General features: G+C 41.0%; 1 protein-coding gene and 1 pseudogene across 1 annotated transcript; both read right to left on the bottom strand.

Annotated features, from left to right (window-relative positions):
* LOC128936231 (cytosolic phospholipase A2 epsilon-like) overlaps nucleotides 1-829 on the bottom strand; it is a 37,241-nt pseudogene extending 36,412 nt beyond the window's left edge.
* A 5,934-nt stretch (nucleotides 830-6,763) lies between these two features.
* LOC128936234 (cytosolic phospholipase A2 epsilon-like) lies at nucleotides 6,764-22,861 on the bottom strand. The gene is made up of 20 exons (XM_054274990.1): nucleotides 22,784-22,861; nucleotides 20,234-20,306; nucleotides 19,160-19,296; nucleotides 18,631-18,762; nucleotides 17,110-17,150; nucleotides 16,376-16,418; nucleotides 15,677-15,746; nucleotides 15,313-15,482; nucleotides 15,091-15,171; nucleotides 14,311-14,348; nucleotides 13,510-13,645; nucleotides 12,729-12,865; nucleotides 12,093-12,315; nucleotides 11,272-11,386; nucleotides 10,803-10,940; nucleotides 9,416-9,523; nucleotides 8,699-8,890; nucleotides 8,106-8,272; nucleotides 7,535-7,721; nucleotides 6,764-6,972 (listed from the first exon to the last, which is right to left on the bottom strand). The coding sequence occupies exons 1-20, from the start codon at nucleotides 22,826-22,828 to the stop codon at nucleotides 6,764-6,766; spliced, it is 2,442 nt and encodes an 813-aa protein (XP_054130965.1). The 5' UTR covers nucleotides 22,829-22,861.
* Nucleotides 22,862-22,890: the final 29 nt, after the last annotated feature.

The raw sequence follows: 22,890 nt of genomic DNA on the forward strand, positions 1-22,890 counted from the left end.
TGACATCAGAGGCTAACATCAACTTTAAATTTCCAGTGTTCATTGCACTTAGCTCCAAGGGATAAAGTACATTACAAAAAACTAGTTGATGCATAAATCTGCTGGTTACCAGAGTGCATTTCCTGACTACAGAGAGAAAAATGCTGTTTCCCATGAGAACTGTTTGGGAGTCCCAGGCAAGATAAGGGAACCCCAATGCAGGTGACAGGTTCACTCCTGATTCTGGCTGTTCCTCCAAGCCTTCCCCGTTGTTAAGCAGGCTCTCTTTTACCTCCTCAGTGTAAAAGTGGCCACAGCACCTTTCTGAGTGCATTGCCTTTCCAGCCAAGAGATCTACAGCCAGCGTGTTTCAGCACACATCAGGAGACTGCTTTTCTCAACACAGCAATGCCTCAGGATTTGGTATAATGAAATTCCTAATTTTTCTGTCATTTTCCATATTACAAAAGATTATAGAATGGTGCATTATCAGACCACAGATCACATCTGATGCAGACGTCTCCAGTGTGAGAGCCCTGGTGAAAAAACACAAGCTATGGGAAGAGGACATGCTTAGGGTAGGCATACCCAGAGGAGGAAAGGCTGCCAGCCACAGTGGGCATTTCCCACCCCATTTGCTGCCTGAAGAGGAAAAGGAAGCACAGGGTTAGGTGATGTACTCACTCCAGCTCATCTTGCAGTGCTGAAATCCCTTGTGTCCCTTCCTTGTGTGAGAAAGGCCTGGCTGTTGCAGAAGCTCTCACATCCAGTATCTGCCTTGCGTGCTGTTCATTCATTGAGCAATCTGAACTCATGCGCATGACAGCCAATCTTGCCCCATACACAGCATGTTGTCACTGGGAAGATGGAATGATAGCCTTTCCAGGGCACCTGGTAGGTCATGTAAGCAGTGCCTAACAAACCCAGGCTCCATTGGGAGTCAAAGCTGCCCTTTGTTCCGTCTGAGCTATCACCTCATGCCAGCTGCCCATGGGATGGGGTCTCAGTGATGCTACAATACATGGGCTTTAACAAAACAGTGCCATTTCCTGGGGACTCCACATGGCTTCACAGCTGTCTGTGGAGCCAAGTATGGGAGAATTTGGGACTGGTAAGCAAAAGAGTCTTGCCATCATTTCACATGCTCCATCTGAATAAAATACAAACCTGTGCAGGAATCTAGTGTGGCCACTTACTCACAAAAGGGCTGATCACAAAGATTAAACTATGTCGACAGCTCTGTATGGAACGACTTTAAAGAAATCATTGCAAAACATCTTCAGGAAGTGTTTCAGAAATGCGTAAGGAAAGAAACATTCTCCAGGAGATCAAGATAGGCAACTTTGTAAGTACATCCTATTACATGTGAAATTAGATCACCATTGCAACACTATACTGTGCTAAAACTCACAGACATCAAAGTCAAGCATGACTCCTAGGTCAGGTCAAGAAAACAGATTAAAGAAGAACAAATTCTTAGTGGCAAACATTGCTGAATAGCCATTACAATAAATGTAAGGGAGCCACACGTTACTAAAGCATGTGGAAACCTGTCCAAACAGCTCTTGCATTAACTCTCACATGTGTTTGATATTTTCACCCTATGTGATGTAACAACTAAAACCTACTCAGTTAGATCACATTGCACAGATACAACATGCAAGGAAAATTAATTATTCGCTGTGTTTCTACAAGTCCAAGACAATAATAAGCTCATATGTGCAAATAAAAAGGAAATGTTTATGAAGAGAAAGCAAAATGCTATCAAAGGTTTGGCCTTATTACTTCATATAAAAAGCAAAAATAATTACTAATTATGCAACTAAATCAGAAATGATAATAAAACACTTGTATTCTATGTTCAAAAAGATGACACTTTACATGTTTCATCAATGAATAATGAAAATGATCACATAGTCAACCAACATGTAATAAGACAGAACAGAGATCATTCTTGCCAATTAGTTTCTAAAACATTGTCTAGGATTCTTGACTATCTATGCTTCAGCTATTTTAATTCTTGGTATACTGCAGAACCACAGAAAGAATGTGAATATTGTGCCAATTTTTAAAAGTAGCAAGGGGGATGTAGTAATGTGCCAGTGGTTTGTTTACCCTGGCTGCCATTGGCATAATGAACACAATATCTGACTAATTAAAAATTAATTATCATATACTACTACTCTGGGTTCTCTTGCTATTCCTCAAAATGTGGGATGGTAGTCATGCATGCCAAATGCTCCATCATCCCTGAAGTAGTTGATAGAAATACCTGTGTTAAATGAAGAGTTGGTTTCAAGTTGCATACATTCCTTACTTTTATGCTTCATACATTTTGTACAGCATTTGTTAATGTTTATAATATATATATAACTTTTAGCATACAAAGCAATTATATACTGAAAACTGTGCTCCACCACACAAGGGAGTGTTTTGCCAAAAAAAGATTGTTGATGTGTAATTAGTTGGCCTTAGGACAGTCATTAACTAGTACAATTTACTGTCTGGACAGGTTCCACCCAATCAAATTCCATATATATGTGTGTATAAAAACACCAGGGAATATTTGGAGTAAAAAATTATGTTTGAAACACTTTGCATGAAGGCAGAATTAAGAGACCTACCTGCCTTGCATGTGAACTGAATGCCTAGCCATATGGTTCAGTAAAGAGCTTAAGAACCACGTAGCTGTGAAATAAAAGAACAGGGAAAAAGGATAGGAAAGCTGGTGGAAGTTGATATTAATAAATGGATATAACTGCACCTTTCTTTTTTTTTTCCTTTTTCTCTCTTTTTTAAACTTCGTAAAAGTCTTACTTATATTTAGACTATGCAAAGAAATTCTTCTTTAATTTTCTTATTTTAGGTATGTTATAGAGGTGGTGCCACTTTGAGACCAAGAACATGTGCTGTCCTATGGATGCATTGATCTTGCAAGGCAGGTTACTGAAGCTGCCTTTAAGTGGCCAGCGTGCACCAAGGCTGCAAAGGATGCCAAAGTAATTACAGGATGTCCTCCCAGAAATGTGCATGGCATAGCAAAATGGCAATGAAAGATAACTGCATGGAAGAGATCTTTCTGGGGTTGGCATTAGCTAGAGGTTCCCTGTAAGGTGATGAGCAGTTTTGGTAAGCCCCGAGCTGTCTCTGGTAGCCAGTCAGTAGGAAGTAGTGTTTTTCAATATGAAGAAACAGATTTTGTTCTATGCTGAATATCACATTTTTTAAAGTGTATCGTACAAAGATAGTAAGATCTTTTAATGCAAAGACTGAAAAGAAAGTCTGTATTCAGAAGGTAAAGAATATTTTTTCTAACTGATTTCAGAAGTAGTTCTCAGTGATAAATGTCACTGAAAAGTTTTCTTTTGAGGAATTTTTAAGAGTTTACCAGTCTCAAACTGTATTGAACATTTTCATGAGTGCTTTGGAAGTAAATGAGGCACCATGACTGGCCAGATTTGCAGAACAAAGATCAAGGGAGTAATACTAAGGACAAGGAAATCACAAAGAATGATCTGATCTACTAGACAGACTGGCCTGATTAACCATGGTAAAATTTAATGCACTGGAGTGTGAGTTATGATTAAAGAATTGCCAAATTTATGTTTTAATTTCCTCCCCCATACAAAAGGCAAGACTGGAGTGTGGAAAAATCTAACTAACCAGCTCATGGAAGACAAACAACTGGTGAGAAGCCTTTAATAGCAAATGAGGACAACTGGATTCTATGTATAGAAACTGGGAACTCATGTGTAAGAATATAAGAATAACAAAGCAATGTTCATGTCTCAGTGTGTAGCAGTAATGGGAAGGGTACTGGAGTCTGCATTAGATAAAGGGAAAATGAAGAATTGGAACAAGTGCAAGAGATGACAAAAAGCTGGATACATCAGATAAAGGGGGGGTTTATAATCAGAATTTGAAGGGTTGCATCTACTGGTTTGACAAAAAGAAGGCTGTGATGTAAACTTTTTTATAAAATTGATCCTAATAAAGAAACAGTGGTTATGCAATGGCTTTTAAGGTGCTAGGAAAAGATGTAATGTGCTAATATCTGGGCTCTGACCAAAATAAATGAGGCTGGAAACAAGGTGCATATCCATTGCACTGATCACAACATAGCTCCACAAAATGTGGTGACTTCACCATTCCTGATATCTATAATAGAAGAGGGATCATTTTTCTTCAAGATAGACTTTGGTCAGCCACAGATCATCAAGACTGACATTTCCATAACTGCATGGCAGGTAGCAGTCTGACATCTATCAAGTCTAGCAACATGATCTGATGGTACTTCTGGCTTTTATAAGCCATGGAAAGAAATCAGATTAATAATCTAGTATAATATAAGCTCATTTGTTATTTTACTTATTCTTCCACAGCCTAATAGCAATTCATCAGAGTTACACAATTGAATATCTCTGTACAGTGTTACAAAATGGACTTATCAAAGAAGTGCAAGCTGGTAGGACCATTGAGCAAGCAAAAGTGGGAAAGCCCAGAAAGCTGTCCCTGGACATTCTGCTAAAGGCTTATTATGTACTTGCAAACAAGAATTGCAAAGGCAAAGGATGCAGTCAAGCTAGGTATCCCTCCAGGTTTAGCTTTACATCCAACAACTTTGCAAGCATTCTTCCCCTCTCCTAGGACCTTCCAGACTTATTTATTGCACTCCCTGCTGAACTTCCTCTTCAGGTTTCACATGCAAAAGGTGTAAAAAGCCTCCCTCAAACTTGTTGAATCTTCAGTAAGGCCTACCAGAAAATGTATAAAATGAGACATTTTTTTAAATGACCACAGTGGATTCAAAAAGCCCATCCATTTGATGGGCATTCTAGAAGAAAAGACAAGCACAGAGCCACATACGATATACCCAGCTCCCCACCAGCTTGGGAATGGCTGGAGCTGGAAGATTGGTGATACCTGTAAGGAAATCGCATCTGCCCTGCTTGTAGCTATAAGAACCATCACCTGAGATGTGCACACTTACCTTGCAAAGAAAGTGAACTGGTCATGAGAAAATCAGTCCTGCCTCACTACAACAACACAAATCCTCAGACTTTAATTCTGGAAGGATAGGTACAAAGTAAAGAATTGCTGAGAGGCAAAACCTGTTTATAATCTACAAAAAAAAATCTTCCAAGAATTTACCCTGGACAAACCACACTATTAAGGCTACAACTTTTCAGCAGTAGAGAAATAAAAGCATGAGTATATCCAGAGAGCTCCCTTGTAGGCACAAGGCAGGCATTTCACAGGCACCCCTCCCTGTCATTAACACTTCTCCTCTATATTCTAGAACTGAGAGCTGCACAGAGCACTGCTGTCCTTGGCTGGCCTGTCATTGCAGAAACACCATGTCCTGCTGCCTCTGCCAGACTGATGATGCTGATTGAAGCTTCAGAGTAACACAACTCAGCTAAGCACACTGTGAATATCTTTATCTACTTGTTTGGAAAGCAAAGATAAAATCCTCCCTGTTAGCCTTGAAATGCAGCTGGCAGCCAGAGGCCATGCCAGCAGCAGCCCACCCTGCTACCAACACTTTGCCATGTAAACCCAATACAGGAAGACACAAGATACTCCAGAGACAAGTATGAATAGGAGGAGGAGTGGCTGGAGAGCAGCCCTGCAGAACAGGGACTTGGGGGTGCTGGTCAGCGGCAGGCTCAGTATGGGCCAGCAGTGTGCACTGACAGCCTGGGATGCATCAAGCACAGCATTTCATATTCTAGTCTGTATCTTCTGCATTCCAAAGAATTTTATATGGTACCACAGGTGGTTTCAGTAGGCAACAAATTGTAGATAGTCTACTGTTAAGTACTCTGAGAAACTCAATCTAAGTTTAATCTTTCAAAGTAACCTCCTAAAAGCACTACAGCAAAAAAAACCCCAAATCCCAAAAGTCCACAATCCACATAAAAACATATAACCAACCAAAAAACCAACCCAAAACCAGACAAACCACCAAGATATTTACATTGCAGACTGCAATGAAGTCTCCCCTCAGCCTCCTCTTCTCCAGGCTGAACAGACCAAGACACCTCAGTCACCCCTCATGGGCTTTCCCTAAAGGCTTTTCATGGTTTCAGTGCCCTTGTTTGGACACTCTCTCATAGCTTTATATCTTTCTTGTCACATCGTAGCATCCAAAACCACACCAAGGACTAGAGGTGAGGTCACCCCAGTGCAGAGCAGAGATGCTGGGCCTGATGCACCCTAGGACAAGCTTGGTCCTTATGGCTGCCAGGGCACTGCTGGCTCATATCCAACTTGCCACAGACTCCCAGGTCCCTTTCCACAGTGCTATTCTCCAGACTGCATGTGCTTTTCTCTAAGCATGCAGTGTGCCATGATCCCAGTCACAAACCTGTCCCAAAGGCTGCTGCTTGTCTCAAGACCACCTTGCAAATACAAAACACAAGCCAAGTTAATAAAATATGCTTTTAATGTGGTCTTCCCTGAAGATGTCAGGCTTAAACACTTAAAGCTCTTTCTCAGGGCAACGAGCACCATGTTTATTATCATTTTAGCACCTTCTTCTTTGTGGCTGCCCATTCTCTGTACCATACAACAATTCATACTCCATTGTTGTAACTGAATTGCAACAGATTTCTGCAGTGAAATTCTTCGGAGAAAAAGTTTTTCTTCAGTCTTTTGTTCACCTGAGATTACCATTTAGTGGGATTGAGCAGGAATGCTTTGAAGCCTGCTGGCCAATAGTAAGAGACCTTCAGTCTCTCAGCAGGTTAAAGGACTTAAGAGCACCCTGTCTTGTCTGACATTATTTCTTCATCTGCCTTTTCCGTGCCACTGCTGTGCGCAAGGCCTGTAAAATGAGGTCCTCATTGTTGAGGATGTTGTATTCACCCAGCTGAACCAGGCAGTCGAACGCCTTCTCAGTGTACTGAAGGGAGTATGTTGAATACGGGGAACAGCAGCCATAGAGATCAACTTTGCCATCTTCCATCTCTGACTCTGAGCGCTTCTGACCTACGAGGAAGGGGTGAGAAATCACTGCTGAGTGAAATCACCCTGGTCATGAGCAAGCAAACTCTTAACAGAGGAAGGAAAGGAGGGGTCTCTCCACAGAGAGAGTTCACAGCATAAAGCATTACTTGTTTGACTTTATTTTTAAAAAAACCAAATAATTCTTATTCAAATTGGCAGTTCAGTCCCTGGCTCAAGTGCATACCAGACTGGCTTCACAGGATGAGGGGAGAAAAAAGGGTGATTATTCTTATATGGGTCTGCAGCCTAGTTCTTAGCTGTACCTGAAGGTACCTACAGTAGGTATCTATGGAAGTACACGTTAGTAGAAACATCAAAGTTACCTGAAAGCTAATTACCTGCAAGATAACTAGCTTAGGGATGGAAACACCACAGCCCTTGCATCAAATCTCACATGGTTAAAAAAATTAACTTTAAGCAACAGAAATGCTTGATGTAGTGAAAAGAGTCAACAGTGAAGTTCAAGAGTTGGGGTATTATATACACTCCTTTTAATAGGCTGTCCATGATGTAAAACTTCTTTTTAACATGTTTGCGTACTTGCCTGGTGCTTTGTATTTCTGGAAGGTATCATTAACTAGCGGGAAAAATAGCAGCACTGGTGCTCCTGGAGTCTCAGCACCATCAAAGAGGTAACATTCCTTCAGCTTTTTCCTGTCTTCTTCACTCAAGTCCACCCTGGGAAAAACAATTCCCTGCTCAGAGCAGTACTTGCAGGTCTGGTCCAAAGCCTGGATCAAGGAACAGAGCAGTATTAAGACTTCAAATAGGATTTTAAGGGTCAGGATTTCCTGGGGTCCAGTAATAAAGTAGATATTTTCCAAGCTGCTTGTGCAAAAGCTCTTAACCCCTAATAAAAAGCACTGTGACACTGGGCAGAAGATTTTTTGTGATTTAATGTTTTCCTGAGTCTTAGCACAATGCAGTTTATCTACAAGAAAAACAAATGAGACTACATGCAGGCTATAAAAGATGCATTGTGCTTCACCATTAAGCTAAAAATGCTAAAGGTTAAGATTTTTAGTAGGACCAATATAAAAAGCACCTAAGTGTTAAAAAAATTATAGGTATACACATATTGAAGAAGACATAAAGACTGTTTCAATTACTCCCACCTGTATCTGGGATCCTGCACTGTAATTTAAATGCAGGATGACATCCACCTTTCTCTCTGGTTTTAAAAGTGGCATGACGCTTGTATTGATGAAAAATCCAGTATCTACCAGAGAGAGGAATTCATCTGATTGTGTCAGCTGGTTGGGAAATGTGTCTAACACAGTATCTGAAAGAAAAGAAATTCTTGCTGTAAATGCAATACCACAAAACTTGTTGGCCTGTTTTTCTACCCTTACACAATGTCCATAGAGCTGGTTACAGTCCTTGGGGAAGGGAGATTTGCCATATCCCTTCTCTTCTTCCCTCTCAGCTCCACATGCAGTTTTGGACCGGCAGTAATAACATTCATGAAGGGGGTTTACTGTGCGTCCCCACCAAGTGTGGCCCAGCCTCCGGACGTGAGTGCCACCAGCAAATCACTGATACGTAACTCAACACCACGCCATGCTACATTCCGCAGTACGATCAACCATAGATTGATGTTATAGAGATTCTGCCCAAACCTGGCCTCCAACCCCACTAATGTCAAATTTGGGGGTTTGTTTTGTTCAGCTGCTCTATCGTCTCCCCAGGCACGCAGGTCTCCCGTTACCTTTCCACCTGCGGAAGTGGGCGTTCTCCAGGTATTGGCTGTGGATCTGGAGCCCCCTGAGGAAGTTGTGCTCCTGGGCCAGGCAGACGCGGTCGGTGAGGGCGGCGCGCAGGGCGCTGCCCAGGGGCCCGGGCGGCGTGGACAGCCGCGTGCGCAGCTCCTGCGGCTGCGCGGGCAGCGCCGGCTCCTCCTCTGCGGGGAAAAATGGTGAAGTCCACCTGCCCAGAGCAGGGATAGCCCTCACGGAGTCGAGGTTAGTAATAAACCCTGATGATGCTCTCTCTTTTTTAAAGGACCAACAAGCATGGGTGACCAAACAAAACAGAAAATGAGAAGCTACTCTCACTAGACAAATGCCATTTCCTTACACAGTCTGGACTTGGATAAAAACCCCCAAGATACAGAGTCAAGCAGCAATAAAAGTCCGCTCCAGACATACACACATTTGTGGATCAGGCTTGGAAAAGGACATGTATTGAACTTCTTTGTATTACTGTACCTCCCACTTGAAGCAGTCAAAATTGTTTTGCTTTATTAATAATTTACAGATCAATATTATTATTTCTTAACATTTTAACCATCTACTAGCATCAGTGTTGACCCCTGATAGATCACAAGATCAGAGATTTTTAAATTGATTATTTGTACTTTGCAGTATGAGACATGTAACTCCATTTGACGATAAATACACAGTGAAAAAGAAGTATGGCTGTTTACCTATATTGTCAATATGGTCCCGGGTCCACCTGTGCCAGAAATCTTCTGATGAATGGGACAAATTCCAGATATATAACACATTGAATGAAAATAAACTACTCCACATGCCTGTGAAAGAAAAGAGCTTTCTAATTCAAACATTCACATATCATGAATCTCAAACTGTTATGATGAAACTCGTGAAGTTTGTTTTTTGTCATTTTGTTTTAAAAGCATAGTGTGTCATTTTTATTTGGCTGCTGGGTTTTAGACCTTATTTTTGGTATCCTGTTTTTTGCCTATGTTAGACAAAAAGATCTTTGTGCAGATCTTTGTGAATTAATGGAGATCTTTGTGAATTAGTATGGAATTTGTATTTTTAGGAAAAACTCCCAGGTATCATGAAGCTTGTACAAAAAGAAAGGATGAAAGTTTTCCATCCAAGAGATTTGATGTGAAATTATACTGGTAAGGGCATAACTACAACATAACCTTACAGCCTCTGCTTTTGTAGTATTCCCTTTTTGAGAATAAGCCTGTTAACACACCAAGGGATCAGTTTCGACCATGAATTTTTGAGCTTGAAAAGCAATTTCTTTGGTTATCCATTAGGGCACAAGTTCTCATTGTTTCTTCATTCAGGGAGGGCAAATGTGGGACAATCCAGCACAGACTGAGGTGGAATAGTACAGTGTCTCCTTCTGCTCAGTCCAGTGGCCATTCAAAGAGAAGTCTGCTTGTGAAGTCAGTCACAAGCTGACAGCTTGTCTGTTTGTCAGGAGAACACATAGCCATACTCTGCTGCAGCCAACAGCAAAAATGTTTTGAGGATGGCTGTGTTGTTCTCCCCCAGCCTTGCGCAGGCACTGTGGAAACTGGAGCCAGTGACATGTGGCTGCTCCTCTGGAGCTGGAGGGCCTGGCACGCTCAAACACACCCTGATGCAGAGAACCAGCATAAAGGCTCATGTGAAATGTTTATAGGGAGCATGCAAAATACTGACCACTTGTGAGACAGGCAATAGGCTTGGAAGTTCACCCTTCTGGGGTAGCATGGGCTGAACCATGGATTCACAGGGACCTCAATTTTGTTGTTGTACTGGAAGCCATACTATATTTTAATTCAAAACTAGGTTTAATAGTGTAAATAACTACTATAAATAACTGACTGTCCCTCTGAATTTTCTTCTTTACTGTAAACTGAATCCATTATAGTAAGTATTAATTTGGCAAAAATATATTTATCCTCTCTGGTGAAACTGCCATCTTAGTCCTCCACCTATTTTATTAGAGTGTAGTTTATATAGCTCACATTAAAAAAAAAAAAAAAACCAAAAAAAACCAAAAACAAACCAAAACAAAACCCCCAAAACAAAACAAGCAATAATTTGTTATTTTTAATAGCTTACCTTCCAAAAAGCAGATCCTGGATTCAGGGACCTTCTTCATCAATCGTCCCATGAAGAACTCGCTGCCAAAATCCTCGGTGCGAACAAAAACTCCATATTTTTGCAATCCTACCTCATATGGGGTGAACTCCACCCATTCTGTAAAAAAGTACCCACAGAAGAGAAGAGAACAATGTTTTACTACAGCCCTCAAAATAATTTTTGAGTCTAATATTTCGGACCAATAGCAATGAGTTATAAGCATGCTACAGCTGAAAACTCATGAATGTGGAAAGGCTTTGGAATATTTTTGAGTCTGTTGCATAGACAGTCAAACTTTTACCTGACCACAAGGGTATTATATGAACACACATCAGCTGAGATTCTGGTCTTCAGATAAGAGGGGGTTTTAAGGCTGTCTAAAAAGACTGTTCCATGATTTACCACCTTAAATATAAAGATAAATGACTCCAAGAAGTCTCATAATTACCTTTGAAATCCAGAGTGCTGTAGTTGTTCTTGACATTGACTGCAGTGTAGATAGGAAGTGGGTTCTGACCACGATCAATGGCCCGTTGCTGATCAGAGAGTCTGTGGTTGTCTTTCTGTGATTCCAGAAATACAGTTACACTGAGACAAAAATTTGCATGGCAATACTCTCTGCATCTAAGCTTGCAGGGCAGAAAAATTCCTGCCTCTAATGTATGATGTGCGCTTGGCTTATCTTCTGAAATGTTCCATAGTTTTCAAAATTCCCATAGACATTCTGCTACTGAAAGAGCTGCACCCATCCAATCCGATGCCAGATTATTTGATGACAGATTAAGATGAAAATGGAAAGGAATAATACAGAGCAGAAAGCAATACTTTTGATATAAAACATGTTATTGCATTGTGCTGCAGCTTTATGGAAGACCTCACACCTTTCAAAACTCTGCAGGTCCTTTTGTTAACACCTCTGATGGGCATGCCTAATATCTGCAATTTTGTTATTTCTAAACAAGTAATTTGCAGAATTTGAAAAAATTCTAAACTGTAATACTACTTCAGTAATACTATTTCATTTAACTGAATGTTAGTCTTGGAATTTTCTCAGAAAAACATACTCAAAATTTCATAAGCAAGAATACTGATTTCCACCATGGATGAGTATCTACAAGTCTGGCACCAAAGTTCTGGAAATGGCTGCATATTTGCTTGCACAGTCTCAGAAACTCCTTTTCTCAGAGCCAACAGAAAAATATCTTCTCTAGAAACAAATTTTCAGAAAATGGTAAGCCACAGTGAATGCTGCTTTATGATATACTGTACCCCATCATGCAAAAAAGATTCCAGGACAAGCCCCCAGAAATCTATAAAAGATGTTTTGCGGCCCTCTCTTTTCCGCTGGCACAGCTGCTTTTTGTAATACTTCCAATATTCCAAGGAGAAGGAATTTATTTTGCATTTTGTCATATGTTTTCGAGCCTCACTGATTTGCTTGTCGAGATCCTTTCGTGACCAGTCAGCATCTCTGTACAAGTTTGACATGGTCCTAGGAAGAGAAATACATGTTGAAGAGGGATAAAAAGCACACCAAGGCTTGAGGTAGGCAATAGCTACATTTAATGTTTCTGGTTTAAGTTCTTGATTAATGCTTCCTTTCTTCAATTCCCTATGAAACTGTCATGTTCCCTTTGAAGTCACAGTCATTACTCCTTTCAAAACAGCCGGAACAATTTTCTATAGACCATTCTCAGAAAAATGCTTGTTTTCATATAGTTGCAAATTATGTGACTTTCCCCCAAGAAAAGACTTTATTCTGCCAATTTTGGAAGAAGATCAAGAATGATCAAGAAGATGCTGAGAAGCTGTTATAGGTAAACTACTCTACATGAGCCCCAGCCTCCTTCAGCACTTTGGTGTCATGAGGGAGATTCCAGCCAAGGGCTGCCCAGTGCCACTCACCACGTGGTACCAGACAAGCCAGTCAGGTAGGTGGCACAGTCCAAGATATTGAGCTTCTTGAGCCCCCTGAGGCTGCCATAGAGTGCGGTCAAGGATCTCATCCCTCCTCCCGTGGTCATGATGGCCACCACCGGGCTCTGTGCAACACAGGGACAGAAAGGGCCGGCGTCACACGGTGGCTGCACCTGACCGCAGAGTGATACATAAAGCCTGGCACCACCACCTGTGCCCAGCCACAGACTCCTTTCTAAATGATTTCTACTGAAATATAACCTACCATTTATTTTATAAAGGAGAGCAGGAATAGAAGCAATGACCATTAGAAATCGGACACTTGTCTCCAATGTGTTCAACAGAGATGTTTGGCATGAAACAAATAAAAATGCATTATTTCAAACCAAAAGAGACAGTAAGAGAGAAAAAAATCAGTTGAAACAACAGGAATTAAAAAGAAAACTCACAGGCTGAAGAAAGGAGGGACTATCAATAAGGATAACAATAGTAGAGAGTGTGGAAGAAGCCATTCCTATATAAGGAATATCTGGTCTGACTTCCAAGACAGGTGTAGCAGGAAAAGGGTTAAACTCAGGATAGCAACTGCAAAGGACACAAACAGCAGAGTGAATTTAGAGGTATAGGGCAGTATTGGAGGTATATATAAGTTTTAAGATGAGGAAAGATCAGAAAAACTTTTAACCATGAAGAAAAAGAGGTTGTATTATGCCATTAAGTTCTCACTGCTAAGCACTGGTGAGATGTTTTAAATGTTTTCCCTACAGACCTCATGGTCCAGCAGATCCTGTTCCAGCTGCAGAACCTTCTTCAGAGCAGGAATAACATAATTCTTCCTTTTGCAGAGAAAGTCTTGTTCCTGTATGCAGAGGTCAAATCCTAAACGCACATCAAGGTGGTCTGGGCTGAAGCAGAGATCAGGAAAAAAATATTCCATTTTAGTGTTGGTAGACAAACTAGGAGTTTCCAATTCAATGAAATGAACCTGATCCACAAAATACTACATTTACAGGAGGTCCCTTTCCTACACTCCCGAGCAAGTATACAATGCTGCATGAAAGAAGGATAGAAAAAAGGACTGACAAATTTCTAAGCAGCTATCAAAATAAAACCTAAGGAAAGACATTTCTGCAGCTAATTTCTGGGATACCTGCTGTTTGGATTCTCTCATATTTTAGTGAACTGAGAGCTATAGGAAAAACTTCTCATGCTTTCTTGAATTAGGGAGAAATTTTTCCTACTTCATAATCTACAATGCCACGTGATAGGCTGCGCTCTAGCCCAGTGTTAAAGGTAAAAGACTGTGCTGACCATAACACTGGGTAGCATAATTGACTTGTAATATTATGTTTTCTATTTTATGCATATTTTTTCATTATTCATGTCTCAGTATGGGTTATCTAGATGTACTACACTATACTACATGCAGTTGCTTCCAGCTCATGTGAATGCCACATCACCTGGTCACACCACCTACAGTCCAGCTGTGCCTCCTCCCCAGTAAAGAGCCTAGGGTGAGGTGAGTTCAGCTTAGTAAAAGTTAACCTCCAAGAGTGGCCAAGTCTCTTACCAGTCTTCTGCCTTCGCATATAAACCGTATCTTTTATCCTGGAAAGCAAGAATGTGAACAATGTGAGTGCTGACAACCTGCTGCCTCCCTGCAGTCTGAGGAGGAATTTTGTCTTGCGCTATCCTAGCAATGTGGGTATAAATAGGTGCTCTGAATAATCAGGAGCTCAAATAATCCAGCAGCCTATGCAAATTGACTGCAGTGTTTTACTGAAAGGGAAGCTGTTCAATAATTTTTAATGCTGTGCAGTAAATGTAACATCAGAGGATAACTGCTGTTTACAGAGTCATGATAATGTACACCTTGCCCATCTCTACTAACAGTACCTCCTAGGCAGCCAGCCAGGACTATGATTCTACACAGCAGTATTTGTTCCCCTCTTTCTGTGGCTTATACTACACAACAGTATGCAACAGTATGATCCTTTTATTCTATATGGATTTTTAAAGCCATGAATCTCCAAGTGTTTTGTAAAGTATCAGCAGGAGTCTGACGCTGCCTCAGTCAGTTCAGGTGCCTTGCTGGTGTGTGAGAAGGGGAAGAGCAGAGCTTCAACATTCACATGAAGTAATACCAGGATGGAGTAGCAAGATGTCCCACCTCTATTCAAACAGAACAAGGTACAACCTGGCTTAATTGCCGAAAGACCCACCGCTGTTAGGCTGTGGTATTTTGTCTGCAGGCTTTCATTGTTAGAAAGTACCATGGTAATCATCAGGGGGATGCAGATTTCCATATCCAGGTTTCTCAGCCTCTCCCACTAAAAAAGCAGGCACTCACCTCTGCTAAGATCATGTTTTCTCCACTTGGAATGGAATGAAGTTCCACATTTGGAGAGCCTGTATCGTACACACACGAGTGCTGAAAAAATACAAATAAATCCAGGTTTATATTGTAAGGAATGTTACTCTCTGCCCACAGTGCAAATTAATGGTGTCTATTTATGGTGTCTAATATTTTACATGCCATTATTATATTTTTTAAAGCTCAGTTGTAACATACTGAGGGGGGAGGTCCTTTCTTCCCTGGTAGTGTCACATCCAGCATTGGCTGCTTGTATCTGGCATAGTGGAATTTGGCAGGACAGGAGGAGCTGAAGAGCAGATTTGATCCCAGCACAATGTCCTGGGTGCCTTCATAAGAGCCTTGCACTTTAAAGGAGAATTCTTTTTCTAAGGAAATGACACAAAAGCAGACACAGATTAGTTTTCTCATCAAAACTGATAACAAAAATTCATACAGAGTCTATCATAAGGCTCTTCTCATGTTTTGGATTTGTTGGGGCTTTTTAATTCTTACATTAATCCAATTGTGCTCGTAATATTAGCAGATCGGTTAAAAATAGCTGAGGGAGAAATAACCTTACTTGATTTCTTCTCTTTTTTCTTCTTTTTCTTCTCAACCACCTGAACTTCTAAGCAGCAGATTTTGCGAGACTGTAAGATGTGAGCAATAAAATACATCATGGCAGGGAATTTTCCAATATGACATTCTGTTTCCTAGTCTAAACAGGACACAACCAGGGCAAGGCAGGAGTGCAGTGTGGATGAACAAGGCTTGCAGAAGGGAGAAGATGAGGACAAAGTGAAAAACAGTACTTTCAGGATCCCAGGGATGTGAGGATTGTTTTAAACACAATTCATGAGCAAGCAAAGATAATAAATGAGAAAATGTCAGGGATGGGAAGTCCCTGTGTGAGAAGCACAGTTTTGAATGTGGGAAATTATATGTGCATGGGACAGGACAAACCCTCTCACTTCAGCAATATGGGAATTTGGGAGGAGTGATGTCCAAGGAAGCATTCACTGCTGCACTGATGTCTCAGACCTAAACCATGTGTTTCCTTTGCAACTCTGAAAGGGTGCTGGCATGGGGGATTTCCATGCTGTTCCAGCCACAGCATCTCCAGAGGTGCCATCCACAAGGATGTGTCATGATGAAGTGGGAAATGGCAATGTTTCAGTGCTGGCTGTCTCAGTCAAGGTGTATGTTGTCCTGATGACTGTGAGTCAAGTGAAACAAGTGTGGCAACAGGACGGGAAAGATGATGAAATACAACACTTACCACTAGCACTCCATTAGTAATGATGGTTTCAGGAGGGCCTGAACTAGGAAACAGAAACACAAATGCATTTACTAACTCATTAAAATTACAGTATAGTTCATGAGCCCCACCCTTCTCCTGATTTTCCTCTTGTATATTTTTACCTGCATATTGGATTTGAAAGAAAAGTCCCAGGAGACTTGTTGTACAAGTTTCCTCACTCGACTATGTCAAGGCACAATTGTCATCCTACTGGCTCATCCGGTCCTGGAGCTCAGCAAAAAAAATGCCAAAGGTGCTCTGAGGCCAAACCATGTAGCGATTTGTGCTGAGTCCCAAGCTAAGGCCAAGGATGGTTTCACCACTTTTGTTTTTTTATCATGCTTTGTTGGACAATGAAACAATAAAGGCACTGGATCAGAAATCCAGTGTATTATTCCATGTTGTGTTTCAAAGGGAGCTGGACCCTCTGATCCAGTTTGCTGATCTCAAACACAAGCACAAAACAAACCAGCAACATTCTGGTCATCAATAGTGTTCACTACATTAGACAAAGAAAAGGTTTTAGGGTGCTCTCCCTGTTTGCCTGAAGTTCATGGGAGGTCATCCTGGCATTCACCCATTTGTCAACACAGCTCATAGCACAGATTCCTTGGGAATGATGCACTCTGAACAATCAGACTAAATTATTTCATGCCTCTGAATTGCTGTTTCTTTTTTTTTCCCAGCTAATGTTGCATTTCATGTTTACTCACATATTATCCAAGGCAAATCCCATCTCCAACTCCTCTTGTTGCTGGAAAATAAAGAAAGGAAAATGATTTTGGTACTAGTTTACTGGCAATTTTCATAATGCAAGAACTCATTCTCACAATCTGGGTATGCATGCACTGCTTGTGACCAGCAGAGCATTTAAAAGAGAGGCACACACCACCTCACATCTGTGTGTCTTTAGCCTCAAGACTCTCTAGTGATAGGAAGCTTGTGGATGGCTGTCATAGCAGTTTTTAACACAGAAATTGTTAGACTTGCCTGCTTCTGCTGGGGCCTATGGCACAGACCTAGGAAGAGATGTCTCATTCTGAGTCTGCCAGCAAAAGGAAAGGGGATGTGCTGAAGGGGAGAGCCAAAGCCTTCTGGTGTCAGGAGGAGAAACGGTGACATGCCAAGCAGTTATGGAAGAGGAAAATCTCTTTGTCTGGCAACAAGTTGAGGGCTTTGGGACAGAGGTAAATGAAGGCCTGGTCTGTGAAGTGGTGAAAAGAGTATAATCCTCAGGGGAAAAAAAGCAAAACCAAGAGGAAAACAAAAGTGGAGACAGAAGGGATGATGAACAGCAAAGTGAGATCATGCTGTCCGCTACTTAGTTGCTCAAATTACCCACTGAATTAAAGACACCAAGAAGTTAATAATATAGGACAAAAAAGTTTACAAAGGCTTGAAGAGTATGAGCTCTAACTGGTGTAGCTGTGCAAACACAAAAAGAAAAAGCTTGGATATGGCACCTGTAATCACTCAAAGTGATCAGCTGGGTTACAACTAGCCAAAGTTTTAATTTTGCCAGCACTTAGTGAAGTCCACACACTGCTCCTTCGGTATTTTGCAAGGAACGATATTGTCAAATAAGGCATTTCAAGACAAAGAAGTGCAGTGTGGAGCTTGGGTGTGTGTTGATAAGATAATTCCTCAACTGAGGGACACATGAGATGCACAAGAAACTGGAAGGGAATTGGAAAAGGAGAATGATAGACAGAACATACTGGGAGATGGGATGTACAACTTTCAGTCTCCCTGGACATTCAAAATTGGATTATTTCTTGCTGCCAAGCTGGGTGGCATGACTTAGACTTTATTTAAATATTCCATGCCACATTCCATAATTAGCAACTAGTCTGGCTTGACATTTAGTTCTGATCACAGAGCTTTTACTTCCTAATTACTAGGCTAAGTAATAGGTTATGACAAAGGCATCACCTACTGGCATGGACACCCTCCTTGACTCTCGATGGGGACGGGTTCAGCAAAGTCACAATTTTGCCAATACACCTGAAATTTATGAGCCTCTGTGGCCAACACCAAACCCTTCAGTGTGCCTACAGATCCAGGAGTAAAGAGGTTTTCCCATGTCAGAGTGAAAACCAACTCATTTTTATGTGGCTAGGCAGCTGGCACACAACAAAGAAAAAAGGCAAAATTTTACAAATAACATTTTAGACAGAAAAGCTAACAAACACATTCTTTTGCTAAGCTATTTAATTTCTTATTTGGGACCTCACCTGTGAATCACACTTGAAGTGCATGAAGACTTCCTCGCCCAGGGAAAGTTTGGCTATGTCAAAGTACACTGTGAAGAGGTGGTCATCCTGAGTAACCACGTCCTTATCATAGAGTGCCAGCTCCAGCACATTCTGGGAAAGGAAGGAAAGGACTTTAGAAATACGTCAGGTTTTATTCAAAGCAGGAGATCCTGGGGACAACTGATTTAGTCAGCTGTTGTGAGAAGTGGGAGGGCATAAAGAAAAAGAACAAGAAGGGAAGGAAGTGGAGAGGAAATCAAGCCCATGTCAGCACCTATGAGGTGGAATGAGAGGAAATCAGAGACATTTCAAATGCCATATTCTCCCTACGGCTGAGAGAGACAATCGTCTTTCATGGCATGGAAAACCATCACGAGGTATGAGTTATTCTCACATCTTTCTGCATCTTTCCTTGCCTCATGAGAAAACTGCTTATGTCCCTTTGCAAAAGGATAAAACTTCTCAGTAGCTCCCTTGGTCAGTTACCAGAAAAGTCCCAGTTCAGTACCTTGACCTGACTTTGGATCCTGAAGTAGAAGGTTTCATTCCAGACTGGATCTTTGCAATTCTTGACGGCTTTAGTCTGAAATTTGTCGTTTGAAGCAGTTGGCAGCCACAGGCTCACATAGCAATCAGTTTGGCTCACTGTATTAAAAACACAAACACATCAAAAATGAGCATTTGCTCTAGAAGAAAGAATTAATTGAAGAATATGAAGTTCTGTTTTCTATGATACAAAATGACATATTTGTTCAACGTAATCAATACAATTTAGGTAGGAGGAATGGAGAAAAAGGAAGGGTGACATTACTTTTCTCTAAATAAATGTGATAATAAATATAAAAAATACATTAAACATGAAGGGTTTTCTCCTCCTTTTATGTCATCAAACAATAAGTTTAGCCAAGGATAAAAAAATCCAGGACAAATGCAGGAAGCATTAAGGAAAAAAAGTGATATCTTCTCATTTAGCCAAACAGAACATTAAGAAAAAGCTTCCTGATTTCTGCATAAGTAAAGATACAATCTTCTATTATATTTTGGTTCCAGGCCAGCAGAAGCCAGAGGAGCTACAAAATGTAAAAACACCTGATGGGCTTTTATCTGGGAATGCTGGCACACAGAGAATTAGGGTACGGTAGTTTGGATTATTTAGCATTGAGAAAACTGAATACATGCTAAATTTGAGACAAGCCTTCTCATCTTTCGGTATTTACTCAATTAATGCAACCATTTTGTGTTTGTCACATAAATGTATTCCAGAGAAAAACATGGGAGATCTTCCCACATTTTTTTGCTTTCAAGAGATTGCAGAGCTTTTACTGTTCCTTTTGGGGACACAGAGAAATGTGTGTGATAGGCACAGCTGTGACCTAATGGAGTTACGTCAGAACAAGCACTGATGCAAAGAAGAGCAACACACTCTATGTTCACTGCTGGGCCCAGCACACCAACAACAGAACTGTCTCCATTCATGGAAGAAATCTGGGAAACCACCTCTTCTTGGAGCAGGACTAGCTAATAGCCCACAGAGGTGAGAGGACCTCCATGAGCTCCTCTGTAGAACACTACAGATACTTACAGACATCTGCCTTGTGGATGTTTCTTGCTCTTATGACTCTTACAGTCAGTAAGTAACACAGAGAGGATTCTATCTGCAGGGAAAAAAACCAAACATACAAAAGACAGGAATGAATGCTAACGTTAGATAGCATATTTAGAAGACAGAAGTGATAAAGAGAGATAAACTCCCAACTCAGGAACAATTTAGTTGAATTTTCAATTTGATTATGAAATGGCCAATACATTTGTTTTCCTGCTAACATCTAAATCAAGTACTAGACTGAAATACTTCTTTTCTTCTAGAGCATGATATGTGGATTTACCTTATTAGAGCATTTATTTGTTTCTTATCTAAAATCTGGCTGCACAAAGTGCTAAGATTCAGCACTTGATTTTAAGATCTGAGAAAGAGATTGCTGCTTTGCGTTTCCACCATGCTACTCACTATGCATGAGTTTTTAATTTACAGGGATATAGCTGCCCTCTCCTAAAGTCACCTCTGACTTCTTGTGAGAAATTTCTCTCTAGATTTGAAGTATGTAAACTCTTCACATCTTGAGCTTCTTTGCAATGTTTTGCCTAAGAAGTGTAAACAGTGTTTCACACCTGATAAGAAACTCCTGTTTTCTCTTGCGGCTTCCCTCTTTCATATTAGACCATGTTTCTGACCTCATGCATGACTTTTTAGCCTCTCACACTGCTGTTCTAATCTCATGTTGGAGATATGAGTTCATATCTCCTCTCCCTTTACCATAAAATAAACAAATAAATACCTTCCAGATAACTTATTTTTTCTACTGTCATGGAGTGGGGGGGGGGGGGGGGAAAGACACAACATACTGGAATATAAATTCACAGGAAAATTTTGTTCCAAAAGACCTGAAAGACACTTAGCACAGGGCCATGGACAGGTAAAGACTTCACATATACTGCAAAATGACTATAAAAGACCATTGTCAGCCCTGAAGAGGCATTTGCATGACACTAACCTCATCAGACTCAATGAGAAAGAAGTGTGACACAGGCAGTGCAGGAAAGCAGAGCAAGACTTTGAGTTGGACTGTCTGAGCAGAACAATTTGGTATGTGGTCTGTTAACAATGTCCATTCACAAAAAGGGAAGTGCCACAGTGTTCATAGGGTTAATGGAATATACATCCATGTGAAGTCTCTCCAAATGTTTAACCTGAGTGTATCAATGCAGGCAGCCAGGGCTAATGAATACAATGATGTTGAGAGTGGGGGCAGTCAGAGAGTAGTCTAATGAAGAAACAGTAAAATCAGCCTTCAAGTAACCAAAGTATCCTGCTCTGGGAAAAGGCACCAAGAATATTTGTACTGTGCAGCTGCACACCAGGTCACTGGGTGTGCAAATCAAGGGTGTCAAACCCCTGCAAAGGGTCCCAAGAGTAGCTGTGGATCAGACTACCAAGGACACTTGAATTCATGTCTACAGCCTAACTCCTAAAGGCACAGAAATGAGGCAGGTACAGAAAGTGCTCAGTAATTACAGAACCAATAACTGATGCTGCCAGTGACTGGCTTTGGAGAAGGCAATTCCTGGAAGGGCTCAAGGAATTCAAGGACTCAGTTTCATGGATCAGATCCCCTGGAGCCTGGATTATCTTTGTGGTAATCCCAATGCGTCAAGAAGGCATTGCAGATTGAATAAAATACTCAGGCATGTGGATGTGCCCTGTCATGACCAAGGAGCCTTGGCTATAAATCACATCACAGAGCTATAAATAACAAATGACCAAAATCCTGTCAACTTTGTGAATTTTGCCTAAAATATTTGAGGTGTTTGGTGTGTTCTGAAACTGCTGCAACCCCTGAAGTGTAGAGAGTTGTGTTGCAGGGTGTATTTTCTCATCTTTGGGTTTTCCATCCAGCTAATCAAGAAAAGGTTAGCTGTTTCTTAAACTGTAAGCGCAACACCTGCTGCTCATCAACTTTACTCATCACAAAACAGAACAAGGGAGATTTCCTAATTATTACTAAATGGCCTCAAACTAGAGAGAGGAAAGTTAAAATCTTTTCTAGCACATCTACACATCTAGTCCTCTCATTTCCTAGAGAGATTTCATGTCTGAAGGTTCCTGGAAATCTACTAGTTTTTACTAGAGGCTAGAAGAGGGGTTAATTCAGGAAATCAGGTGTTAAAAATCCACTTTAAGATTCTGCCATACTATTATGAGAATAAATGGTATAATTTCCCAGCTCTTGCTTTCTACACTGGCAGGAAACTTGTCCTTGTGCTTTAGCAAGACACATACAGAGAAAGTCTATTGAAACCCATCACTTTAAAGATATCAGTCTTATTTAAACAGTCATTGTTCCCCATGTGCCAAGGACAGGAAGCCACACTGGGAATTTAACATGAAGCAAGACTATATAAGTAGAATGATCAAAGTGATAAGTGGGACAGTGTCTCATGGAGGGAACTGAATGGGTTACAGTAGCTAATTACATTGTTTGGCAGATGCTGAACCCTATCTGCCTTCACCCAGCCTCCACCCATCAGGAAAGTCCCCTTCACAGTTTCCTTTAGAAATTATCCTTTGTGGTACCTTTGTAAGAGAAGTCCACTGTTTCCCATCAGGATTCAGCTGCATAGCTCCGTCTCCTTGTTGAGAGGTTTGAGTGATTAGCTCCTGGAACAAGAAGGGCAAACGTT

Source organism: Melozone crissalis, unplaced genomic scaffold (assembly GCF_028551555.1).
Source record: "Melozone crissalis strain CALT ecotype California unplaced genomic scaffold, PUWL_Pcris_2 ptg000018l_1, whole genome shotgun sequence".
NCBI classification, from domain to species: domain Eukaryota; kingdom Metazoa; phylum Chordata; class Aves; order Passeriformes; family Passerellidae; genus Melozone; species Melozone crissalis.